Below are 23,978 nucleotides of genomic sequence, written 5' to 3' on the forward strand. Positions count from 1 at the left end.
AGAGACAGCTGTCACTGGGGGTGTCCCCTAGGCTACAGACACACACAGAGACAGCTGCCACTGGGGGTGCCCCCAAGGCTACAGACTCACACAGAGACAGCTGTCACTGGGGGTGCCCCCTAGGCTACAGACTCACACAGAGACAGCTGTCACTGAGGGTTCCCCCTAGGCTACAGACACACACAGAGACAGCTGTCACTGGGGGTGTCCCCTAGGCTACAGACACACACAGAGACAGCTGTCACTGGGGGTGTCCCCTAGGCTACAGACCCACACAGGGACAGCTGTCACTGGGGGTGTCCCCTAGGCTACAGACACACACAGAGACAGCTGTCACTGGGGGTGTCCCCTAGGCTACAGACTCGCACAGAGACAGCTGTCACTGGGGGTGTCCCCTAGGCTACAGACTCACACAGAGACAGCTGTCACTGGGGGTGTCCCCTAGGCTACAGACACACACAGAGACAGCTGTCACTGGGGGTGCCCCCTAGGCTACAGACACACACAGAGACAGCTGTCACTGGGGGTGCCCCCTAGGCTACAGACACACACAGAGACAGCTGTCACTGGGGGTGCCCCCTAGGCTACAGACACACACAGAGACAGCTGTCACTGGGGGTATCCCCTAGGCTACAGACCCACACAGAGACAGCTGTCACTGGGGGTGTCCCCTAGGCTACAGACACTCACACACAGAGACAGCTGCCACTGGGGGTGCCCCCTAGGCTACAGACACTCACACACAGGGACAGCTGTCACTGGGGGTGTCCCCTAGGCTACAGACTCACACAGAGACAGCTGTCACTGGGGGTGTCCCCTAGGCTACAGCCCCACACAGAGACAGCTGTCACTGGGGGTGCCCCCTAGGCTACAGACACACACAGAGACAGCTGTCACTGGGGGTGCCCACTATGCTACAGACACACACAGAGACAGCTGTCACTGGGGGTGTCCCCTAGGCTACAGACTCACACACAGAGACAGCTGTCACTGGGGGTGTCCCCTAGGCTACAGACTCACACAGAGACAGCTGTCACTGGGGGTGTCCCCTAGGCTACAGACTCACACACAGAGACAGCTGTCACTGGGGGTACCCCCTAGGCTACAGACACACACAGGGACAGCTGCCACTGGGGGTGCCCCCTAGTAGAAGGGAAACAATGAAATAATAATAATAAAAAACTATAAAACAATAAAATTCCACGTGGTGACTTTACCGAATCAACCAAGAATATGAAGTTAAACCACGCACCGTTTAACATAATTTATTGCCATAAAACATTTTAAGAAGTACCTGGCCGCTCGTTATCACAATAAGTATGACTATCGGAAAAAAACAGATTACATTCGGAATACGTAATGTTGACATCAGGAAACTATTTGCGCGGATTATCGTAACTAATGTTAATGCGGGCAACACATCGCATCATTATCATAATTAATGTTAATGCAGGCACCAAACCAAACTCGTAGGGTGAGGAGCTAACTGGGTAGCTGGATAGTAGGGTGAGGAGCTAACTGGGTAGCGGGCTAGTAGTGTGAGTAGCTGGCTAGTAGGGTGAGGAGCTAGCTGGGTAGATGGCTAGTAGTGTGAGGAGCTAACTGGGTAGCTGGCTAGTAGAGTGAGGAGCTAACTGGGTAGCTGGCTAGTAGTGTGAGGAGCTAGCTGGGTAGCTGGCTAGTAGGGTGAGGAGCTAGCTGGGTAGCTGGCTAGTAGGGTGAGGAGCTAGCTGGGTAGCTGGCTAGTAGTGTGAGGAGCTAACTGGGTAGCTGGCTAGTAGGGTGAGGAGCTAACTGGGTAGCTGGCTAGTAGGGTGAGGAGCTAACTGGGTAGCTGGCTAGTAGGGTGAGGAGCTAACTGGGTAGCTGGCTAGTAGGGTGAGGAGCTAACTGGGTAGCTGGTTAGTAGTGTGAGGAGCTAACTGGGTAGCTGGTTAGTAGTGTGAGGAGCTAACTGGGTAGCTGGCTAGTAGTGGGAGGAGCTAGCTGGGTAGCTGGTTAGTAGAGTGAGGAGCTAACTGGGTAGCTGGCTAGTAGAGTGAGTAGCTAGCTGGGTAGCTGGCTAGTAGTGTGAGTAGCTGGCTAGTAGGGTGAGCAGCTAGCTGGGTAGCTGGCTAGTAGGGTGAGGAGCTAACTGGGTAGCTGGCTAGTAGTGTGAGGAGCTAACTGGGTAGCTGGCTAGTAGTGTGAGTAGCTGGCTAGTAGTGTGAGGAGCTAACTGGGTAGCTGGCTGGTAGAGTGAGGAGCTAACTGGGTAGCTGGCTAGTAGTGTGAGGAGCTAACTGGGTAGCTAGCTAGTAGTGTGAGGAGCTAACTGGGTAGCTGGCTAGTAGTGTGAAGAGCTAACTGGGTAGCTGGCTAGTAGGGTGAGGAGCTAACTGGGTAGCTGGCTGGTAGTGTGAGTAGCTGGCTAGTAGTGTGAGGAGCTAACTGGGTAGCTGGCTAGTAGTGTGAGTAGCTGGCTAGTAGGGTGAGGAGCTAACTGGGTAGCTGGCTGGTAGTGTGAAGAGCTAACTGGGTAGCTGGCTAGTAGGGTGAGGAGCTAGCTGGGTAGCTGGCTAGTAGTGTGAGTAGCTTGCTAGTAGTGTGAGGAGCTAACTGGGTAGCTGGCTAGTAGGGTGAGGAGCTAACTGGGTAGCTGGCTAGTAGGGTGAGGAGCTAACTGGGTAGCTGGCTGGTAGTGTGAGGAGCTAACTGGGTAGCTGGCTAGTAGCGTGAGTAGCTGGCTAGTAGTTTGAGGAGCTAACTGGGTAGCTGGCTAGTAGTGTGAGGAGCTAACTGGGTAGCTGGCTAGTAGTGTGAGGAGCTAACTGGGTAGCTGGCTAGTAGTGTGAGGAGCTAACTGGGTAGCTGGCTGGTAGTGTGAGGAGCTAACTGGGTAGCTGGCTGGTAGTGTGAAGAGCTAACTGGGTAGCTGGCTAGTAATGTGAGGAGCTAACTGGGCAGCTGGCTAGTAGTGTGAGTAGCTGGCTAGTAGGGTGAGGAGCTAACTGGGTAGCTGGCTAGTAGAGTGAGGAGATAACTGGGTAGGGGCTAGTAGGGTGAGGAACTAGCTGGGTAGCTGGCTAGTAGTGTGACGAGATAACTGGGTCGCTGGCTAGTAGAGTGAGGAGATAACTGGGTAGGGGCTAGTAGGGTGAGGAGCTAGCTGGGTAGCTGGCTAGTAGTGTGAGGAGATAACTGGGTAGCTGGCTGGAAGTGTGAGGAGCTAACTGGGTAGCTGGCTAGTAGTGTGAGGAGCTAACTGAGTAGCTGGCTAGTAGGGTGAGGAGCTAACTGGGTAGCTGGCTAGTAGTGTGAGGAGCTAACTGGGTAGCTGGCTAGTAGTGTGAAGAGCTAACTGGGTAGCTGGCTAGTAGTGTGAGTAGCTGGCTAGTAGTGTGAGGAGCTAACTGGGTAGCTGGCTAGCAGTGTGAGGAGCTAAGTGGGTAGCTGGCTAGTAGTGTGAGTAGCTGGCTAGTAGTGTGAGGAGCTAACTGGGTAGCTGGCTGGCAGTGTGAGGAGCTAACTGGGTAGCTGGCTAGCAGTGTGAGGAGCTAACTGGGTAGCTGGCTAGTAGGGTGGGTAGCTGGCTAGTAGTGTGAGTAGCTGGCTAGTAGGGTGAGGAGCTAACTGGGTAGCTGGCTAGTAGCGTGAGTAGCTGGCTAGTAGTGTGAGGAGCTAACTGGGTAGCTGGCTAGCAGTGTGAGGAGCTAGCTGGGTAGCTGGCTAGTAGTGTGAGTAGCTGGCTCGTAGTGTGAGGAGCTAACTGGGTAGCTGGCTAGCAGTGTGAGGAGCTAACTGGGTAGCTGGCTAGTAGTGTGAGTAGCTAACTGGGTAGCTGGCTGGTAGGGTGAGGAGCTAACTGGTTAGCTGGCTAGTAGTGTGAGGAGCTAACTGGGTAGCTGGCTAGCAGTGTGAGGAGCTAACTGGGTAGCTGGCTAGCAGTGTGAGGAGCTAACTGGGTAGCTGGCTGGTAGTGTGAGTAGCTGGCTCGTAGTGTGAGGAGCTAACTGGGTAGCTGGCTGGCAGTGTGAGGAGCTAACTGGGTAGCTGGCTGGCAGTGTGAGGAGCTAACTGGGCAGCTGGCTAGTAGTGTGAGGAGCTAACTGGGTAGCTGGCTAGCAGGGTGAGGAGCTAACTGGGTAGCTGGCTGGCAGTGTGAGGAGCTAACTGGGTAGCTGGCTGGCAGTGTGAGGAGCTAACTGGGTAGCTGGCTAGTAGGGTGGGTAGCTGGCTAGTAGTGTGAGTAGCTGGCTAGTAGGGTGAGGAGCTAGCTGGGTAGCTGGCTAGTAGTGTGAGTAGCTGGCTAGTAGTGTGAGTAGCTGGCTAGTAGTGTGAGGAGCTAACTGGGTAGCTGGCTGGCAGTGTGAGGAGCTAAGTGGGTAGCTGGCTAGTAGTGTGAGTAGCTGGCTAGTAGTGTGAGGAGCTAACTGGGTAGCTGGCTGGCAGTGTGAGGAGCTAACTGGGTAGCTGGCTAGTAGGGTGGGTAGTGGCCGTAGTGGCCGTAGTTGTGGTCGTGCTCGGGGCAAGGGGGCAGCCCCCCCCCGCCGTGCCCCCCATCCAGCAGCTCGTAGAACAGAGCGACAGCCACGACCGGCGCTGGGAACCAGGCCAGGGCCACGCCGTCCCTCTCCACCAGCACGGCGCCATACAACTCCGGTGTGAGGCGGAAGTAGCTGCGCAGCTGGGGGTGGGGTGGGGGTGTGGGGGGTGAGGGGGGGTGAGGGTGGGGTGAGGGGGGTGGCGATAGTCCACACAGAGACATTGTCTCCGTGTGGATCTGTGTGTGTGTGTGTCTCTGTGTGTGTCTCTGTGTCTCTCTCTCCGTGTTTCTGTGTGTCTCCGTGTGGATCTCTCTGTGTGTCTCTGTGTCTCTGTATCTGTGTGTTTCTGTGTCTCTCTGTGTGTCTCTGTCTCTCTGTGTCTCTCTCTGTGTCTCTGTGTCTCTCTGTGTGTCTCCGTGTGGATCTCTCTGTGTGTCTCTGTGCCTCTCTGTGTGTCTCTGTGTCTCTGTGTGTGTGTGTCTGTCTCTTTGTGTGTCTCTGTGTCTCTGTGTGTCTCTGTCTCTCTGTGTGTCTCTGTGTCTCTGTGTTTCTCTCTCCGTCTCTGTGTGTGTGTCTCTCTCTGTGTGTCTCTCTGTGTCTCTGTGTCTCTCTGTGTGTCTCCGTGTGGATCTCTCTGTGTGTCTCTGTGCCTCTCTGTGTGTCTCTGTGTCTCTGTGTGTGTGTGTCTGTCTCTTTGTGTGTCTCTGTGTCTCTGTGTGTCTCTGTCTCTCTGTGTGTCTCTGTGTCTCTGTGTTTCTCTCTCCGTCTCTGTGTGTGTGTCTCTCTCTGTGTGTCTCTCTGTGTCTCTGTGTCTCTCTGTGTGTCTCCGTGTGGATCTCTCTGTGTGTCTCTGTGCCTCTCTGTGTGTCTCTGTGTCTCTGTGTGTGTGTCTGTCTCTTTGTGTGTCTCTGTGTCTCTGTGTGTCTCTGTCTCTCTGTGTGTCTCTGTGTCTCTGTGTCTCTCTCTCCGTCTCTCTGTGTGTGTCTCTCTCTGTGTCTCTCTCTGTGTCTCTGTGTCTCTCTGTGTGTCTCCATGTGGATCTCTCTGTGTGTCTCTGTGTCTCTCTGTGTGTTTCTGTGTCTCTCTCTCTGTGTCTCTGTTTGTCTCCGTGTGGATCTCTATGTGTGTGTCTGTGTCTCTGTGTCTCTCTGTGTGTCTCTGTGTCTCTCTGTGTGTCTCTCTGTGTCTCTCTCTGTGTCTCTCTGTGTGTCTCCGTGTGGATCTCAGTGTGTGTCTCTGTGTCTCTGTGTGTGTCTCTGTGTCTCTGTGTGTGTCTCTGTGTCTCTCTGTGTCTCCATGTGGATCTGTGTGTGTGTCTCTGTGCCTCTCTGTGTGTCTCTGTGTGTCTCTGTGTCTCTGTGTGTGGATCTCTCTGTGTGTCTCTGTGTCTCTCTGTGTGTGTCTGTCTCTTTGTGTGTCTCTGTGTGTCTCTGTGTGTGTCTCTCTCTCTGTCTCTCTCTCCGTCTCTCTCTCTCTCTGTCTCTCTCTGTGTTTCTCTCTGTGTGTCTCTCTCTGTGTCTCTCTGTCTCTGTATCTGTGTGTTTCTGTGTCTCTCTGTGTGTCTCTGTCTCTCTGTGTCTCTCTGTCTCTCTCTGTGTCTCTCTGTGTGTCTCTCTCTGTGTCTCCCTGTCTCTCTGTGTCTCTCTGTGTGTCCCTCTCTGTGTCTCTCTCTCTGTCTCTCTCTCCGTCTCTCTCTCTGTCTCTCTATCTCTCTCCGTCTCTCTCTCTCTCTGTCTCTCTCTGTGTTTCTCTCTGTGTGTCTCTCTCTGTGTCTCTCTGTGTCTCTGTATCTGTGTGTTTCTGTGTCTCTCTGTGTGTCTCTGTCTCTCTGTGTCTCTCTGTCTCTCTCTGTGTCTCTCTGTGTGTCTCTCTCTGTGTCTCTCTGTCTCTCTGTGTCTCTCTGTGTGTCTCTCTCTGTGTCTCTCTCTCTCTGTCTCTCTCTCTGTCTCTCTCTCTGTCTCTCTCTGTCTCTGGCAGATCATTGTTATAATTCAGTAGGCTCACATGACATTGACTTTTCCAAGACAGAGGTTATTTGTAAGCCATTTGGCTACCATGAGAGATTCGTTCATGAGGCTATCCACCATATACAAGCAGAGAGACAATTTCAACCGAGAAGATGGATTCTGGGCTTAGCAATCATTGGAAAGATTTGATAAACCATTTCAGGTCTTAATTGATTGTTCACGCTTACGGTGGCTTTCAGACAGCATACATTAATTTTTCGTCTCCCCCCTCCTCTTTTCAGAACATAGATGGACTCGTCCTTCTAAATAAACTGCCAAATCGCTGCGCATGGCGCGGACGTTTTTTTAAAATTATAAATAAATAAATACACCGTTTAAAAATAAATACATTTATGCAAACCGACACACCTGATGACGACCGTTTGTGTTATGGTCGAAACGTCGTGATGATTTTTATTGTTTTATATATATTTTATTATTTTATTGTTTCCCTTCAATGTGGTGACTTTACCGAAAGAGCTAAGAACATGGATTACTGCAGTCACGAAAGCTTTAAATAAAAAAAATAAAAAAGAGGCTTTTGAAATCGCCAAAACAGAAAGCCACCGATGCAGTGTTAAGAAACCAGGGCTTCTGGCACGTGGCCGCGGTTTTATGTTGAGCCCACGAGCTGACTAACTCCCCCACCCCCAGTAGCCACAATGGGTACACAAACAAAACGTTCTAGTTAGTTGGAGAGCTTAATTGAAACGGGGGGGGGTGGGAGTGGGGTGGAAGGCCCAATGATGAACCTCACACCCCCACCACATCCCCCCACCTCGGTCCGTGAACGAAAAATGTCTTCAGCAAAACCGGTTTGCTAGTGCCAGCGAGGATGGGGGCCACAGCTGACCGGTCAGGGGACTGGGCAAGGATCAGCTCCTAAGGGAGTTGCCGTCCAACGGTCGTGCGCCGGTGACGCTAGGCGCGTCACCTTGGGGGGGGGGGGCGTGGCCGGAAACGCCCCCGCAAGGTGACGCTCGGCGCGTCACCGTGGGGAGGGGCGGGGCCGGACACGCCCCCTTTGTGTACCGGGCGTGAACGGCACCGCCCTCAGCATTGCTCGGTGAGTGGGTGGGTGAGTGGGTGGGTGAGTGAGTGGGTGAGTGGGTGGGTGAGTGAGTGGGTGGGTGAGTGGGTGGGTGAGTAGTGTGGGTGGGTGTGTGGGTGGGTGAGTGAGTGGGTGGGTGGGTGGGTGGGTGAGTGGGTGGGTGGGTGGGTTGGTGGGTGGGTGGGTGGGTGAGTGAGTGGGTGGGTGGATGGGTGTGTGGGTGGGTGGTTGTGTGGGTGGGTGTGTGGGTGAGTGGGTGGGTAAGTGGGTGGGTGAGTGGGTGTGTTGGTGGGTGTGTGGGTGATTGGGTGTGTGGGTGGGTCGGTGTGTGAGTGGGTGTGTGGGTGTGTGGTTTGGTGGGTGAGTGGGTGGGTGGGTGAGTGGGTGGGTGAGTGAGTGGGTGAGTGGGTGGGTGAGTGAGTGGGTGGGTGAGTGGGTGGGTGAGTAGTGTGGGTGGGTGTGTGGGTGGGTGAGTGAGTGGGTGGGTGAGTGAGTGGGTGGGTGAGTGGGTGGGTGAGTGGGTGGGTGAGTAGGTGAGTGGGTGGGTGGGTGAGTGGGTGGGTGTGTGGGTGGGTGAGTGAGTGGGTGGGTGGGTAGGTGAGTGGGTGGGTGAGTGAGTGGGTGGGTGTGTGGGTGAGTGGGTGGGTAAGTGGGTGGGTGAGTGGGTGTGTTGGTGGGTGTGTGGGTGATTGGATGTGTGGGTGGGTCGGTGTGTGAGTGGGTGGGTGTGTGGGTGTGTTGGTGGGTGTGTGGGTGAGTGGGTGTGTGGGTGGGTGGGTGGGTGTGTGGGTGGGTGGGTGTGTGAGTGGGTGTGTGGGTGGGTGTGTGAGTGGGTGGGTGAGTGGGTGTGTGGGTGGGTGGTTGGGTGAGTCGGTGGGTGAGTGGATGAGTGAGTGGGTTCGTGGGTGTGTGGGTGAGTGTGTGGGTGTGTGGGTGAGTGTGTGGGTGTGTGGGTGAGTGTGTGGGTGTGTGTGTGGGTGAGTGTGTGGGTGTGTGGGTGAGTGTGTGGGTGAGTGTGTGGGTGTGTGGGTGAGTGTGGGTGTGTGGGTGAGTGGGTTAGTGGGTGAGTGAGTGAATGAGTGAGTGGGTGGGTGTGTGGGTGAGTGTGTGGGTGTGTGTGTGGGTGAGTGTGTGGGTGTGTGGGTGTGTGAGTGTGTGGGTGTGTGAGTGAGTGGGTGAGTGTGTGAGTGGGTGGGTGAGTGTGTGTGGTGAGTGGGTGAGTAAGTGGGTGTGTGGGTGTGTGAGTGAGTGGGTGTGTGGGTGGTGTGTGGGTGAGTGGGTGAGTTTGTGAGTGAGTGTGTGGGTGAGTGTGTGAGTGAGTGTGTGGCTGAGTGGGTGTGTGGGTGTGTGGGTGTGTGAGTGAGTGGGTGTGTGGGTGTGTGGGTGGGTGTGTGGGTGAGTGGGTGAGTTTGTGAGTGAGTGTGTGGGTGAGTGTGTGAGTGAGTGTGTGGCTGAGTGGGTGTGTGGGTGTGTGGGTGTGTGGGTGTGTGGGTGGGTGTGTGGGTGAGTGGGTGAGTGGGTGAGTTCGTGAGTGAGTGTGTGGGTGAGTGTGTGAGTGAGTGTGTGGCTGAGTGGGTGTGTGGGTGTGTGGGTGTGTGAGTGAGTGGGTGTGTGGGTGTGTGGGTGGGTGTGTGGGTGAGTGGGTGAGTGTGTGAGTGAGTGGGTGTGTGGGTGTGTGGGTGTGTGGGTGGGTGTGTGGGTGAGTGTGTGAGTGAGTGTGTGGCTGGGTTGGTGTGTGGGTGTGTGGGTGAGTGAGTGTGTGGGTGAGTGAGTGTGTGTGAGTGTGCTCGCCGCTGACAGCCACTTGCCCCTACAGCGCTCTGTGGGGGCTACCTGGGGGAGCTTTGTCTTTGTGTTTACTACCTGGTGGGGGAAGGGGGGGTAGATCGGCCCAGCCCACTCACCTCGCTCACCAGGTGAGCAGACATCGCCTCCGTCTCCACGCTCACGTTACCTGGACACACCGTCACCATCACCATCAGCGTTACCATCACCGTCACCATCAGCGTCACCATCACCACACCATCACCACACCATCACCACACCATCACCGTCACCATCACCACACCATCACCACACCATCACCATCACCACACCATCACCATCACCACACCATCACCACACCATCACCATCACCACACCATCACCATCACCACACCATCAGCACACCATCACCATCACCACACCATCACCGTCACCATCACCACACCATCACCGTCACCATCACCATCACCACACCGTCACCATCACCGCCAACATCACCACACCACCACCACACTCACTACCACAATCACCACTCACCACCACACTCCTCACCACCACTCTCACCACCACTCTCACCACCACACTCCTCACCACACTCACCACCACAATCACCACACTCACCACTCCTCACCACCACACTCACCAATCCTCACCACACTCACCACCACAATAACCACACTCACCACTCCTCACCACCACACTCACCACTCCTCACCACCACACTCCTCACCACCACACTCACCACTCCTCACCACACTCATCACCACACTCACCACCACACTCACCACTCCTCACCACACTCACCACTCCTCACCACACTCCTCACCACCACACTCCTCACCACCACACTCACCACTCCTCACCACACTCATCACCACACTCACCACCACACTCACCACTCCTCACCACACTCACCACTCCTCACCACACTCCTCACCACCACACTCCTCACCACCACACTCATCACTCCTCACCACACTCACCACCACACTCACCACCACACTCACCACTCCTCACCACACTCACCACTCCTCACCACACTCCTCACTACCACACTCCTCACCACCACACTCACCACTACACTCACCACTCCTAACCACACTCAATACTCACCACACTCACCACTCCTCACCACACTCCTCACCACCACACTCACCACCACACTCACCACCACAATCACCACACTCACCACTCCTCACCACCACACTCACCACTCCTCACCACCACTCCTCACCACACTGCTCACCACACCACACTCACCACTCCACACCACACTCACCACCACACTCACCACTCCTCACCACCACACTCACCACTCCTCACCACCACACTCACCACCACACTCACCACGACACTCACCACCACACTCACCACCACTCCTCACCACTCCACACTCACCACCACACTCACCACTCCTCACCACCACACTCCTCACCACACTCCTCACCACTCCTCACCACTCCTCACCACCACACTCCTCACCACCACACTCCTCACCACCACACTCCTCACCACTCCTCACCACCACGACACTCACCACTGAGACCGTGTTCCTCCATGATGCCTCCCGCCTGCTCCCCCAGTCCCAGAAGCTTGAGCACCACGATGAGTCTCCTGCCTGCACAGATCATTCACTCATTCATTCACTCATTCATTCACTCATTCATTCACTCATTCACTCATTCATTCACTCATTCATTCACTCATTGATTCACTCATTAATTCACGCATTTATTCACTCGTTCATTCACTCACTCATTCATTCACTCGTTCACTCATTCACTCACCCATTCACTCACTCATTCACAAACTCATTCACTCACTCGTTCACACACTCATTCAATCATTCACTCACTCATTCACACACTCATTCACACACTCATTCACACACTCATTCAATCATTCACTAACTCATTCACTCACTCATTCACTCACTCATTCACTAACTCATTCACGCACTCATTCACACACTCATTCACACACTCATTCAATCATTCACTCACTCATTCACTAACCCATTCTCTCACTCATTCACTAACTCATTCACTCACTCATTCACTCTCACTCATTCACTAACTCATTCACTAACTCATTCACTCACTCATTCACTCACTCATTCACTAACTCATTCACTCACTCATTCACTCACTCATTCACTAACTCATTCACGAATTTGCACGTGAGTGTGTGGATGTTGCAAATGTGTTTATGGATGTGTGTCTGTGTGTCTGTGTCTGTGTGTCTGTGTGTGTGTCTGTGTGTCTGTGTGTATGTGTGTGTCTGTGTGTGTGTGTCTGTGTCTGTGTGTCTGTGTGTGTCTGTGTGTCTGTGTGTGTGTGTCTGTGTGTGTGTCTGCATGTGTCTGTGTGTCTGTGTCTGTGTGTGTCTGTGTGTGTGTCTGTGTGTGTGTCTGTGTGTGTCTGTGTGTCTGTGTGTCTGTGTGTGTCTGTGTGTGTGTCTGCATGTGTCTGTGTGTGTGTGTCTGTGTGTCTGTGTGTGTGTATGTGTCTGTATGTGTCTGTGTGTGTGTCTGTGTGTGTGTGTGTCTGTGTGTGTCTGTGTCTGTGTGTGTCTGTGTGTGTGTGTCTGTGTGTGTGTGTATGTGTGTGTGTCTGTGTGTGTCTGTGTGTGTGTGTATGTGTGTGTGTCTGTGTGTGTCTGTGTCTGTGTGTCTGTGTGTGTGGCTGTGTGTGTGTGTGTCTGTGTGTGTGTGTATGTGTGTGTGTATGTGTCTGTGTGTGTCTGTGTGTCTGTGTGTGTGTCTGTGTGTGTGTGTGTCTGTGTGTGTCTGTGTGTCTGTGTGTGTGTGTCTGTGTCTGTGTGTCTGTGTGTGTCTGTGTGTGTCCGGGTGTGGGGAGCGGTGGCGAAGCGGTTAGCGCTACGAACCCCGGTGACACGGGTTCGATTCCCGCTCACGGCCACCACCACCACCACCTCACACAGTGACGGCGATTATCCGCACCGGGTCCTGGGCCTCCCCTAGGTCCACTCAGCCTCAACTGGTGCCATGATGGGCAAACATCGTCACCCGGGGGGTTACAAAGTCGCTGGCTCGCTAACAACACTTGCCTCTAGGTGGTGCTCACTAACAACACTTGCCTCTAGGTGGTGCTCACTAACAACACTTGCCTCTAGGTGCTGCTCGCTAACAACACTTGCCTCTAGGTGGTGCTCACTAACAACACTTGCCTCTAGCTGCTGCTCGCTAACAACACTTGCCTCTAGGTGGTGCTCACTAACAACACTTGCCTCTAGGTGCTGCTCGCTAACAACACTTGCCTCTAGCTGCTGCTCGCTAACAACACTTGCCTCTAGGTGCTGCTCGCTAACAACACTTGCCTCTAGGTGCTGCTGCTCACTAACAACACTTGCCTCTAGGTGCTGCTCGCTAACAACACTTGCCTCTAGGTGCTGCTGCTCACTAACAACACTTGCCTCCAGGTGCTGCTCGCTAACAACACTTGCCTCTAGGTGCTGCTCGCTAACAACACTTGCCTCTAGGTGCTGCTTGCTAACAACACTTGCCTCTAGGTGGTGCTCACTAACAACACTTGCCTCTAGGTGGTGCTCGCTAACAACACTTGCCTCTAGGTGTTGCTCGCTAACAACACTTGCCCTGAGGTGCTGCTCGCTAACAACACTTGCTTCTAGGTGCTACTCGCTAACAACACTTGCCCTGAGGTGCTCACTAACAACACTTGCCTCTAGGTGCTACTCGCTAACAACACTTGCCCTGAGGTGCTCACTAACAACACTTGCCTCTAGGTGCTGCTCACTAACAACACTTGCCCTGAGGTGCTCACTAACAACACTTGCCTCTAGGTGCTACTCGCTAACAACACTTGCTTCTAGGTGCTGCTGCTCACTAACAACACTTGCCTCTAGGTGCTGCTCGCTAACAACACTTACCTCTAGCTGCTGCTCACTAACAACACTTACCTCTAGCTGCTGCTCGCTAACAACACTTGCCTCTAGGTACTGCTCGCTAACAACACTTGCCTCTAGGTGCTCGCTAACAACACTTGCCTTGAGCTCACTAACAACACTTGCCTCTAGCTGCTGCTCGGTAACAACACTTGCCTCTAGCTGCTGCTCGGTAACAACACTTGCCCTGAGGTGCTCGCTAACAACACTTGCCTCTAGGTGCTGCTCGCTAACAACACTTGCCTCTAGGTGCTGCTCGCTAACAACACTTGCCTCTAGGTGGTGCTCGCTAACAACACTTGCCTCTAGGTGCTGCTGCTCGCTAACAACACTTGCCTATAGGTGCTGCTCACTCGCTAACAACACTTGCCTCTAGGTGCTGCTCACTCGCTAACAACACTTGCCTCGAGGTGCTGCTCACTCGCTAACAACACTTGCCTATAGGTGCTGCTCACTCGCTAACAACACTTGCCTCTAGGTGCTGCTCACTCGCTAACAACACTTGCCTCTAGGTGCTGCTGCTCGCTAACAACACTTGGCTCTAGGTGCTGCTCGCTAATAACACTTGCCTCTAGGTGCTGCTCGCTAACAACACTTGCCTCTAGGTGCTGCTCGCTAACAACACTTGCCTCTAGGTGCTGCTCACTAAAAACACTTGCCTCTAGGTACTGCTCACTAACAACACTTGCCTCTAGGTGCTGCTCACTCGCTAACAACACTTGCCTCTAGGTGGTGCTCACTAACAACACTTGCCTCTAGGTGCTGCTCACTAACAACACTTGCCTCTAGGTGCTGCTCGCTAACAACACTTGCCTCTAGGTGATGCTCACTAACAACACTTGCCTCTAGGTGCTGCTCACTAACAACACTTGCCTCTAGGTGCTGCTCGCTAACAACACTTGCCTATAGGTGCTACTCGCTAACAGCACGTGCCTCTAGGTACTGCTCGCTAACAACACTTGCCTCTAGGTGCTGCTCGCTAACAACACTTGCCCTGAGGTGCTCGCTAACAACACTTGCCTCTAGGTGCTGCTCGCTAACAATACTTGCCTCTAGGTGCTGCTCGCTAACAACACTTGCCTCTAGGTGGTGCTCGCTAACAACACTTGCCTCTAGGTGCTGCTGCTCGCTAACAACACTTGCCCATAGATGCTGCTCACTCGCTAACAACACTTGCCTCTAGGTGCTGCTCACTCGCTAACAACACTTGCCTATAGGTGCTGCTCACTCGCTAACAACACTTGCCTCTAGGTGCTGCTCACTCGCTAACAACACTTGCCTCTAGGTGCTGCTGCTCGCTAACAACACTTGCCTCTAGATGCTGCTCGCTAACAACACTTGCCTCTAGGTGCTGCTCGCTAACAACCCTTGCCTCTAGGTGCTGCTCACTAAAAACACTTGCCTCTAGGTGCTGCTCACTCGCTAACAACACTTGCCTCTAGGTGGTGCTCACTAACAACAATTGCCTCTAGCTGCTGCTCGCTAACAACACTTGCCTCTAGGTGCTGCTCGCTAACAACACTTGCCTCTAGGTGCTGCTCACTAACAACACTTGCCTCTAGGTGCTGCTACTCGCTAACAACACTTGCCCTGGACTGCTCGCTAACAACACTTGCCTCTAGCTGCTCACTAACAACACTTGCCTCTAGGTGCTGCTCGCTAACAACACTTGCCTCTAGGTGCTTCTCGCTAACAACACTTGCCTCTAGGTGGTGCTCACTAACAACACTTGCCTCTAGGTGCTGCTCGCTTACAACACTTGCCCTGAGGTGCTGCTCACTAACAACACTTGCCTCTAGGTGCTGCTCATTAACAGCACTTGCCTCTAGGTACTGCTCGCTAACAACACTTGCCTCTAGGTGCTCACTAACAACACTTGCCTCTAGGTGGTGCTCGCTAACAACACTTGCCTCTAGGTGCTGCTGCTCGCTAACAACACTTGCCTATAGGTGCTGCTCACTCGCTAACAACACTTGCCTCTAGGTGCTCACTAACAACACTTGCCTCTAGGTCCTGCTCGCTAACATCACTTGCCTCTAGCTGCTGCTCGCTAACAACACTTGCCTCTAGCTGCTGCTGCTCGCTAACAACACTTGCCTCTAGGTGCTACTTACTAACAACACTTGCCTCTAGCTGCTGCTCGCTAACACTTGCCTCTAGGTGCTGCTCGCTAACAACACTTGCCTCTAGCTGCTGCTCGCTAACAACACTTGCCTCTAGGTGCTGCTACTCACTAACAACACTTGTCACTAGGTCCTGTTCACTCGCTAACAACACTTGCCTCTAGGTGCTGCTCGCTAACAACACTTGCCCTGAGGTGCTCACTAACAACACTTGCCTCTAGGTGCTGCTCGCTAACAACACTTGCCTTTAGGTGCTACTCACTAACAACACTTGCCTCTAGGTGCTGCTCACTAACAACACTTGCCTCTAGGTGCTGCTCGCTAACAACACTTGCCCTGAGGTGCTGCTCACTAACAACACTTGCCTCTAGGTGCTACTCGCTAACAGCACTTGCCTCTAGGTACTGCTCGCTAACAACACTTGCCTCTAGGTGCTGCTCACTAACAACACTTGCCCTGAGGTGCTCACTAACAACACTTGCCTCTAGGTGCTACTCGCTAACAGCACTTGCCTCTAGCTGCTGCTCGCCAACAACACTTGCCTCTAGGTGCTGCTGCTCGCTAACAACACTTGCTCTGAGATGGTGCTCGCTAACAACACTTGCCTCTAGGTGCTACTCGCTAACAGCACTTTCCTCTAGGTACTGCTCGCTAACAACACTTGCCTCTAGGTGCTGCTCACTAACAACACTTGCCTCTAGCTGCTGCTCGCTAACAACACTTGCCCTGAGGTGCTCGCTAACAACACTTGCCTCTAGGTCCTGCTCGCTAACAACACTTGCCTCTAGGTTCTGCTCGCTAACAACACTTGCCTCTAGGTGCTCACTAACAATACTTGCCTTGAGCTCACTAACAACACTTGCCTCTAGGTGCTGCTCACTTACAACACTTGCCTCTAGCTGCTGCTCGGTAACAACACTTGCCCTGAGGTGCTCGCTAACAACACTTGCCTCTAGGTGCTGCTCGCTAACAACACTTGCCTCTAGGTGCTGCTCGCTAACAACACTTGCCTCTAGGTGGTGCTCACTAACAACACTTGCCTCTAGGTGCTGCTGCTCGCTAACAACACTTGCCTATAGGTGCTGCTCACTCGCTAACAACACTTGCATCTAGGTGCTGCTCACTCGCTAACAACACTTGCCTCGAGGTGCTGCTCACTCGCTAACAACACTTGCCTATAGGTGCTGCTCACTCGCTAACAACACTTGCCTCTAGGTGCTGCTCACTTGCTAACAACACTTGCCTCTAGGTGCTGCTGCTCGCTAACAACACTTGCCTCTAGGTGCTGCTCGCTAATAACACTTGCCTCTAGGTGCTGCTCGCTAACAACACTTGCCTCTAGGTGCTGCTCGCTAACAACACTTGCCTCTAGGTGCTGCTCACTAAAAACACTTGCCTCTAGGTGCTGCTCACTCGCTAACAACACTTGCCTCTAGGTGGTGCTCACTAACAACACTTGCCTCTAGGTACTGCTCACTAACAACACTTGCCTCTAGGTGCTGCTCGCTAACAACACTTGCCTCTAGGTGATGCTCGCTAACAACACTTGCCTCTAGGTGCTGCTCACTAACAACACTTGCCTCTAGCTGCTGCTCGCTAACAACACTTGCCCTGAAGTGCTCGCTAACAACACTTGCCTCTAGGTGCTGCTCGCTAACAATACTTGCCTCTAGGTGCTGCTCGCTAACAACACTTGCCTCTAGGTGGTGCTCGCTAACAACACTTGCCTCTAGGTGCTGCTGCTCGCTAACAACACTTGCCCATAGATGCTGCTCACTCGCTAACAACACTTGCCTCTAGGTGCTGCTCACTCGCTAACAACACTTGCCTCTAGGTGCTGCTCACTCGCTAACAACACTTGCCTATAGGTGCTGCTCACTCGCTAACAACACTTGCCTCTAGGTGCTGCTGCTCGCTAACAACACTTGCCTCTAGATGCTGCTCGCTAACAACACTTGCCTCTAGGTGCTGCTCGCTAACAACCCTTGCCTCTAGGTGCTGCTCACTAAAAACACTTGCCTCTAGGTGCTGCTCACTCGCTAACAACACTTGCCTCTAGGTGGTGCTCACTAACAACACTTGCCTCTAGCTGCTGCTCGCTAACAACACTTGCCTCTAGGTGCTGCTCGCTAACAACACTTGCCTCTAGGTGCTGCTCACTAACAACACTTGCCTCTAGGTGCTGCTACTCGCTAACAACACTTGCCCTGGACTGCTCGCTAACAACACTTGCCTCTAGCTGCTCACTAACAACACTTGCCTCTAGGTGCTGCTCGCTAACAACACTTGCCTCTAGGTGCTTCTCGCTAACAACACTTGCCTCTAGGTGCTGCTCACTAACAACACTTGCCTCTAGGTGCTGCTCGCTTACAACACTTGCCCTGAGGTGCTGCTCACTAACAACACTTGCCTCTAGGTGCTGCTCATTAACAGCACTTGCCTCTAGGTACTGCTCGCTAACAACACTTGCCTGTAGGTGCTCACTAACAACACTTGCCTCTAGGTGGTGCTCGCTAACAACACTTGCCTCTAGGTGCTGCTGCTCGCTAACAACACTTGCCTATAGGTGCTGCTCACTCGCTAACAACACTTGCCTCTAGGTGCTCACTAACAACACTTGCCTCTAGGTCCTGCTCGCTAACATCACTTGCCTCTAGCTGCTGCTCGCTAACAACACTTGCCTCTAGGTGCTGCTCGCTAACAACACTTGCCTCTAGCTGCTGCTCGCTAACAACACTTGCCTCTAGGTGCTGCTACTCACTAACAACACTTGTCACTAGGTCCTGTTCACTCGCTAACAACACTTGCCTTTAGGTGCTACTCACTAACAACACTTGCCTCTAGGTGCTGCTCACTAACAACACTTGCCTCTAGGTGCTGCTCGCTAACAACACTTGCCCTGAGGTGCTCACTAACAACACTTGCCTCTAGGTGCTACTCGCTAACAGCACTTGCCTCTAGGTACTGCTCGCTAACAACACTTGCCTCTAGGTGCTCACTAACAACACTTGCCTCTAGGTGCTGCTCGCTAACAACACTTGCCTCTAGCTGCTGCTCGCCAACAACATTTGCCTCTAGGTGCTGCTGCTCGCTAACAACACTTGCCTCTAGGTGCTGCTCACTCGCTAACAACACTTGCCTCTAGGTGCTGCTGCTCGCTAACAACACTTGCCTCTAGGTGCTGCTCGCTAATAACACTTGCCTCTAGGTGCTGCTCGCTAACAACACTTGCCTCTAGGTGCTGCTCGCTAACAACACTTGCCTCTAGGTGGTGCTCACTAACAACACTTGCCTCTAGGTGCTGCTTGCTAACAACACTTGCCTCTCAGTGCTGCTCGCTAACAACACTTGCCTCTAGGTGCTCGCTAACAACACTTGCCTCTAGGTGCTGCTCGCTAACAACACTTGCCTCTAGGTGCTGCTCACTAACAACACTTGCCTCTAGGTGCTGCTCACTAACAACACTTGCCCTGAGGTGCTCGCTAACAACACTTGCCTCTAGGTGCTGCCCGCTAACAACACTTGCCCTGAGGTGCTGCTCACTCGCTAACAACACTTGCCTCTAGGTGCTCGCTAACAACACTTGCCATGAGGTGCTCACTAACAACACTTGCCTCTAGGTGCTGCTCAATAACAACACTTGCCCTGAAGTGCTGCTCGCTAACAACACTTGCCTCTAGCTGCTGCTCACTAACAACACTTGCCTCTAGGCGCTGCTCACTAACAACACTTGCCTCTAGCTGCTGCTCACTAACAACACTTGCCTCTAGGTGCTGCTCACTAACAACACTTGCCTCTAGGCGCTGCTCACTAACAACACTTGCCTCTAGGTGCTGCTGCTCGCTAACTAACACTTGCCTCTAGGTGCTCACTAACAACACTTGCCTCTAGGGGCTGCTCGCTAACAACACTTGCCTCTAGGTGGTGCTGCTCGCTAACAACACTTGCCACTAGGTGCTGCTCACTAACAACACTTGCCTCTAGGTGGTGCTGTTCACTAACAACACTTGCCTCTAGGTGCTGCTAACTAACAACACTTGCCCTGAGGTGCTCACTCGCTAACAACACTTGCCTGTAGGTGCTGCTCACTAACAACACTTGCCTCTAGGTGCTACTCGCTAACAACACTTGCCTCTAGCTGCTGCTCGCTAACAACACTTGCCTCTAGGTGCTGCTCGATAACAACACTTGCCTCTAGGTGCTACTCACTAACAACACTTGCCCTGAGGTGCTCGCTAACAACACTTGCCTCTAGGTGCTGCTCGCTAACAACACTTGCCTCTAGGTGCTCGCTAACAACACTTGCCTCTAGGTACAGCTACTCACTAACAACACTTGCCTCTAGGTGCTGCTCCCTAACAACACTTGCCTCTAGCTGCTGCTCACTAACAACACTTGCCTCTAGGTGCTGCTCGCTAACAACACTTGCCTCTAGGTGGTGCTGCTCGCTAACAACACTTGCCTCTAGGTGCTGCTCGCTAACAACACTTGCCTCTAGGTGCTGCTCGCTAACAACACTTGCCTCTAGGTGCTGCTCGCTAACAACACTTGCCTCTAGGTGCTGCTCACTAACAACACTTGCCTCTAGGTGCTGCTCACTAACAACACTTGCCTCTAGGTGCTGCTCGCTAACATCACTTGCCTCTAGGTGCTGCTCGCTAACAACACTTGCCTCTAGGTGCTGCTCACTAACAACACTTGCCTCTAGGTGGTGCTCACTAACAACACTTGCCTCTAGGTGCTGCTCGCTAACAACACTTGCCTCTAGGTGATGCTGCTCGCTAACAACACTTGCCTCTAGGTGCTGCTCGCTAACAACACTATCCTCTAGGTGCTGCTCACTAACAACACTTGCCTCTAGGTGCTCGCTAACAACACTTGCCTCTAGGTGCTCACTAACAACACTTGCCTTTAGGTGCTGCTCGCTAACAACACTTGCCTCTAGGTGCTGCTCGCTAATAACACTTGCCTCTAGGTGCTGCTCACTAACAACACTTGCCTCTAGGTGCTGCTCACTAACAACACTTGCCTCTAGGTGCTCGCTAACAACACTTGCCTCTAGGTGCTGCTCGCTAACAACACTTGCCTCTAGCTGCTGCTTGCTAAGAACACTTGCCTCTAGGTGCTGCTCACTAACAACACTTGCCTCTAGGTGCTGCTCACTAACAACACTTGCCTCTAGGTGCTGCTACTCGCTAACAACACTTGCCTCTAGGTGCTGCTACTCGCTAACAACACTTGCCTCTAGGTGGTGCTCACTATCAACACTTGCCTGTAGGTGCTGCTCACTAACAACACTTGCCTCTAGGTGCTACTCGCTAACAACACTTGCCTCTAGCTGCTGCTCGCTAACAACACTTGCCTCTAGGTGCTGCTCGATAACAACACTTGCCTCTAGGTGCTGCTCACTAACAACACTTGCCCTGAGGTGCTCGCTAACAACACTTGCCTCTAGGTGCTGCTCGCTAACAACACTTGCCTCTAGGTGCTCGCTAACAACACTTTCCTCTAGGTACAGCTACTCACTAACAACACTTGCCTCTAGGTGCTCGCTAACAACACTTGCCTCTAGGTGCTCACTAACAACACTTGCCTTTAGGTGCTGCTCGCTAACAACACTTGCCTCTAGGTGCTCACTAACAACACTTGCCTTTAGGTGCTGCTCGCTAACAACACTTGCCTCTAGGTGCTGCTCGCTAATAACACTTGCCTCTAGGTGCTGCTCACTAACAACACTTGCCTCTAGGTGCTCGCTAACAACACTTGCCTCTAGGTGCTGCTCGCTAACAACACTTGCCTCTAGGTGCTGCTCACTAACAACACTTGCCTCTAGGTGCTCGCTAACAACACTTGCCTCTAGGTGCTGCTCGCTAACAACACTTGCCTCTAGGTGCTGCTCACTAACAACACTTGCCTCTAGGTGCTGCTCACTAACAACACTTGCCTCTAGGTGCTGCTCACTAACAACACTTGCCTCTAGGTGCTGCTCACTAACAACACTTGCCTCTAGGTGCTGCTACTCGCTAACAACACTTGCCTCTAGGTGGTGCTCGCTAACAACACTTGCCCTGCGGTGCTGCTCACTAACAACACTTGCCTCTAGGTGCTGCTGCTCGCTAACAACACTTGCCTCTAGGTGCTGCTCACTAACAACACTTGCATCTAGGTGCTGCTCACTAACAACACTTGTCTCTAGGTGCTCACTAACAACACTTGCCTCTTGGTGCTGCTCACTAACAACACTTGCCTCTAGGTACTGCTCGCTAACAACACTTGTCTCTAGGTGCTCACTAACAACACTTGCCTCTTGGTGCTGCTCGCTAACAACACTTGCCTCTAGCTGCTGCTCGCTAACAACACTTGCCTCTAGCTGCTGCTCACTAACAACACTTGCCTCTAGGTGCTGCTCGCTAACAACACTTGCCCTGAGGTCCTGCTCACTCGCTAACAACACTTGCCTCTAGGTGCTGCTCGCTAACAACACTTGCCCTGAGGTGCTCACTAACAACACTTGCCTCTAGGTGATGCTGCTCGCTAACAACACTTGCCTCTAGGTGATGCTGCTCGCTAACAACACTTGCCTCTAGGTGCTGCTCGCTAACAACACTTGCCTCTAGGTGATGCTGCTCGATAACAACACTTGCCTCTAGGTGCTGCTCGCTAACAGCACTTGCCTCTAGCTGCTTCTCACTAACAACACTTGCCTCTAGCTGCTGCTCACTAACAACACTTGCCTCTAGGTGCTGCTCGCTAACAACACTTGCCTCTAGGTACTGCTCGCTAACAACACTTGCCTCTAGGTGCTGCTCGCTAACAACACTTGCCTCTAGGTGCTGCTCACTAACAACACTTGCCTCTAGCTGCTTCTCACTAACAACACTTGCCTCTAGGTGGTGCTGCTCACTAACAACACTTGCCTCTAGGTGCTGCTCGCTAACAGCACTTGCCTCTAGGTGCTGCTCACTAACAACACTTGCCTCTAGGTGCTGCTCGCTAACAACACTTGCCTCTAGGTGCTGCTCACTAACAACACTTGCCTCTAGCTGCTTCTCACTAACAACACTTGCCTCTAGCTGCTGCTCACTAACAACACTTGCCTCTAGGTGCTGCTCGCTAACAACACTTGCCTCTAGGTGCTGCTCGCTAACAACACTTGCCTCTAGGTGGTGCTGCTCGCTAACAACACTTGCCTCTAGGTGCTGCTCGCTAACAACACTTGCCTCTAGGTGCTGCTCGCTAACAACACTTGCCTCTAGGTGCTGCTTGCTAACAACACTTGCCTCTAGGTGGTGCTCACTAACAACACTTGCCTCTAGGTGGTGCTCGCTAACAACACTTGCCTCTAGGTGTTGCTCGCTAACAACACTTGCCCTGAGGTGCTGCTCGCTAACAACACTTGCCCTGAGGTGCTGCTCACTAACAACACTTGCCCTGGGGTGCTCACTAACAACACTTGCCTCTAGGTGCTACTCGCTAACAACAATTGCTTCTAGGTGCTGCTGCTCGCTAACAACACTTGCCTCTAGGTGATGCTCACTAACAACACTTGCCTCTAGGTGGTGCTCACTAACAACACTTGCCTCTAGGTACTGCTCGCTAACAACACTTGGCTCTAGCTGCTGCTCACTAACAACACTTACCTCTAGCTGCTGCTCGCTAACAACACTTGCCTCTAGGTACTGCTCGCTAACAACACTTGCCTCTAGGTGCTCACTAACAATACTTGCCTTGAGCTCACTAACAACACTTGCCTCTAGGTGCTGCTCGCTAACAACACTTGCCTCTAGGTGCTCACTCGCTAACAACACTTGCCTCTAGGTGCTGCTGCTCACTAACAACACTTGCCTCTAGGTGCTGCTCACTAACAACACTTGCCTCTAGCTGCTGCTCGCTAACAACACTTGCCCTGAGGTGCTCGCTAACAACACTTGCCTCTAGGTGCTGCTCGCTAACAACACTTGCCTCTAGGTGCTGCTCGCTAACAACACTTGCCTCTAGGGGGTGCTCGCTAACAACACTTGCCTCTAGGTGCTGCTGCTCGCTAACAACACTTGCCTATAGGTGCTGCTCACTCGCTAACAACACTTGCCTCGAGGTGCTGCTCACTCGCTAACAACACTTGCCTATAGGTGCTGCTCACTCGCTAACAACACTTGCCTCTAGGTGCTGCTGCTCGCTAACAACACTTGCCTCTAGGTGCTGCTCGCTAATAACACTTGCCTCTAGGTGCTGCTCGCTAACAACACTTGCCTCTAGGTGCTGCTCGCTAACAACACTTGCCTCTAGGTGCTGCTCACTAAAAACACTTGCCTCTAGGTGCTGCTCACTCGCTAACAACACTTGCCTCTAGGTGGTGCTCACTAACAACTCTTGCCTCTAGGTGCTGCTCACTAACAACACTTGCCTCTAGGTGCTGCTCGCTAACAACACTTGCCTCTAGGTGCTACTCGCTAACAGCACGTGCCTCTAGGTACTGCTCGCTAACAACACTTGCCTCTAGGTGCTCACTAACAATACTTGCCTTGAGCTCACTAACAACACTTGCCTCTAGGTACTGCTCGCTAACAACACTTGCCTCTAGGTG

The 23,978-nt window shown here is 52.9% G+C and overlaps 1 protein-coding gene across 1 annotated transcript; it reads right to left on the reverse strand.

Moving 5' to 3' along the window:
* Positions 1 to 1,195: 1,195 nt before the first annotated feature.
* Positions 1,196 to 11,000, reverse strand: LOC116937736 (coiled-coil domain-containing protein 80-like). The gene is made up of 3 exons (XM_076064291.1): positions 10,885 to 11,000; positions 9,488 to 9,537; positions 1,196 to 4,666 (listed from the first exon to the last, which is right to left on the reverse strand). Exons 1-3 carry the CDS (start codon positions 10,976 to 10,978, stop codon positions 4,457 to 4,459), a joined length of 354 nt encoding a protein of 117 aa, XP_075920406.1. The 5' UTR covers positions 10,979 to 11,000; the 3' UTR covers positions 1,196 to 4,456.
* Positions 11,001 to 23,978: the final 12,978 nt, after the last annotated feature.

This window comes from Petromyzon marinus, unplaced genomic scaffold (genome assembly GCF_048934315.1).
Source record: "Petromyzon marinus isolate PM22_M1 ecotype Great Lakes invasive population unplaced genomic scaffold, UKy_Petmar_22M1.pri1.0 PM_Scaffold_370, whole genome shotgun sequence".
NCBI classification, from domain to species: domain Eukaryota; kingdom Metazoa; phylum Chordata; class Hyperoartia; order Petromyzontiformes; family Petromyzontidae; genus Petromyzon; species Petromyzon marinus.

What these genes read in the sequence shown, in the direction of transcription:
- LOC116937736 (XM_076064291.1), bottom strand. Translation starts at nt 10,978, where the DNA reads ATGATCTGTGCAGGCAGGAGACTCATCGTGGTGCTCAAGCTTCTGGGA. An exon ending in GGAGGAACACGGTCTCAGTG is followed by an intron (nt 9,538 to 10,884) that starts GTGAGTGTCGTG and finishes CGGTGTGTCCAG; the next exon opens with GTAACGTGAGCGTGGAGACG. An exon ending in CTGCTCACCTGGTGAGCGAG is followed by an intron (nt 4,667 to 9,487) that starts GTGAGTGGGCTG and finishes CCCCACCCCCAG; the next exon opens with CTGCGCAGCTACTTCCGCCT.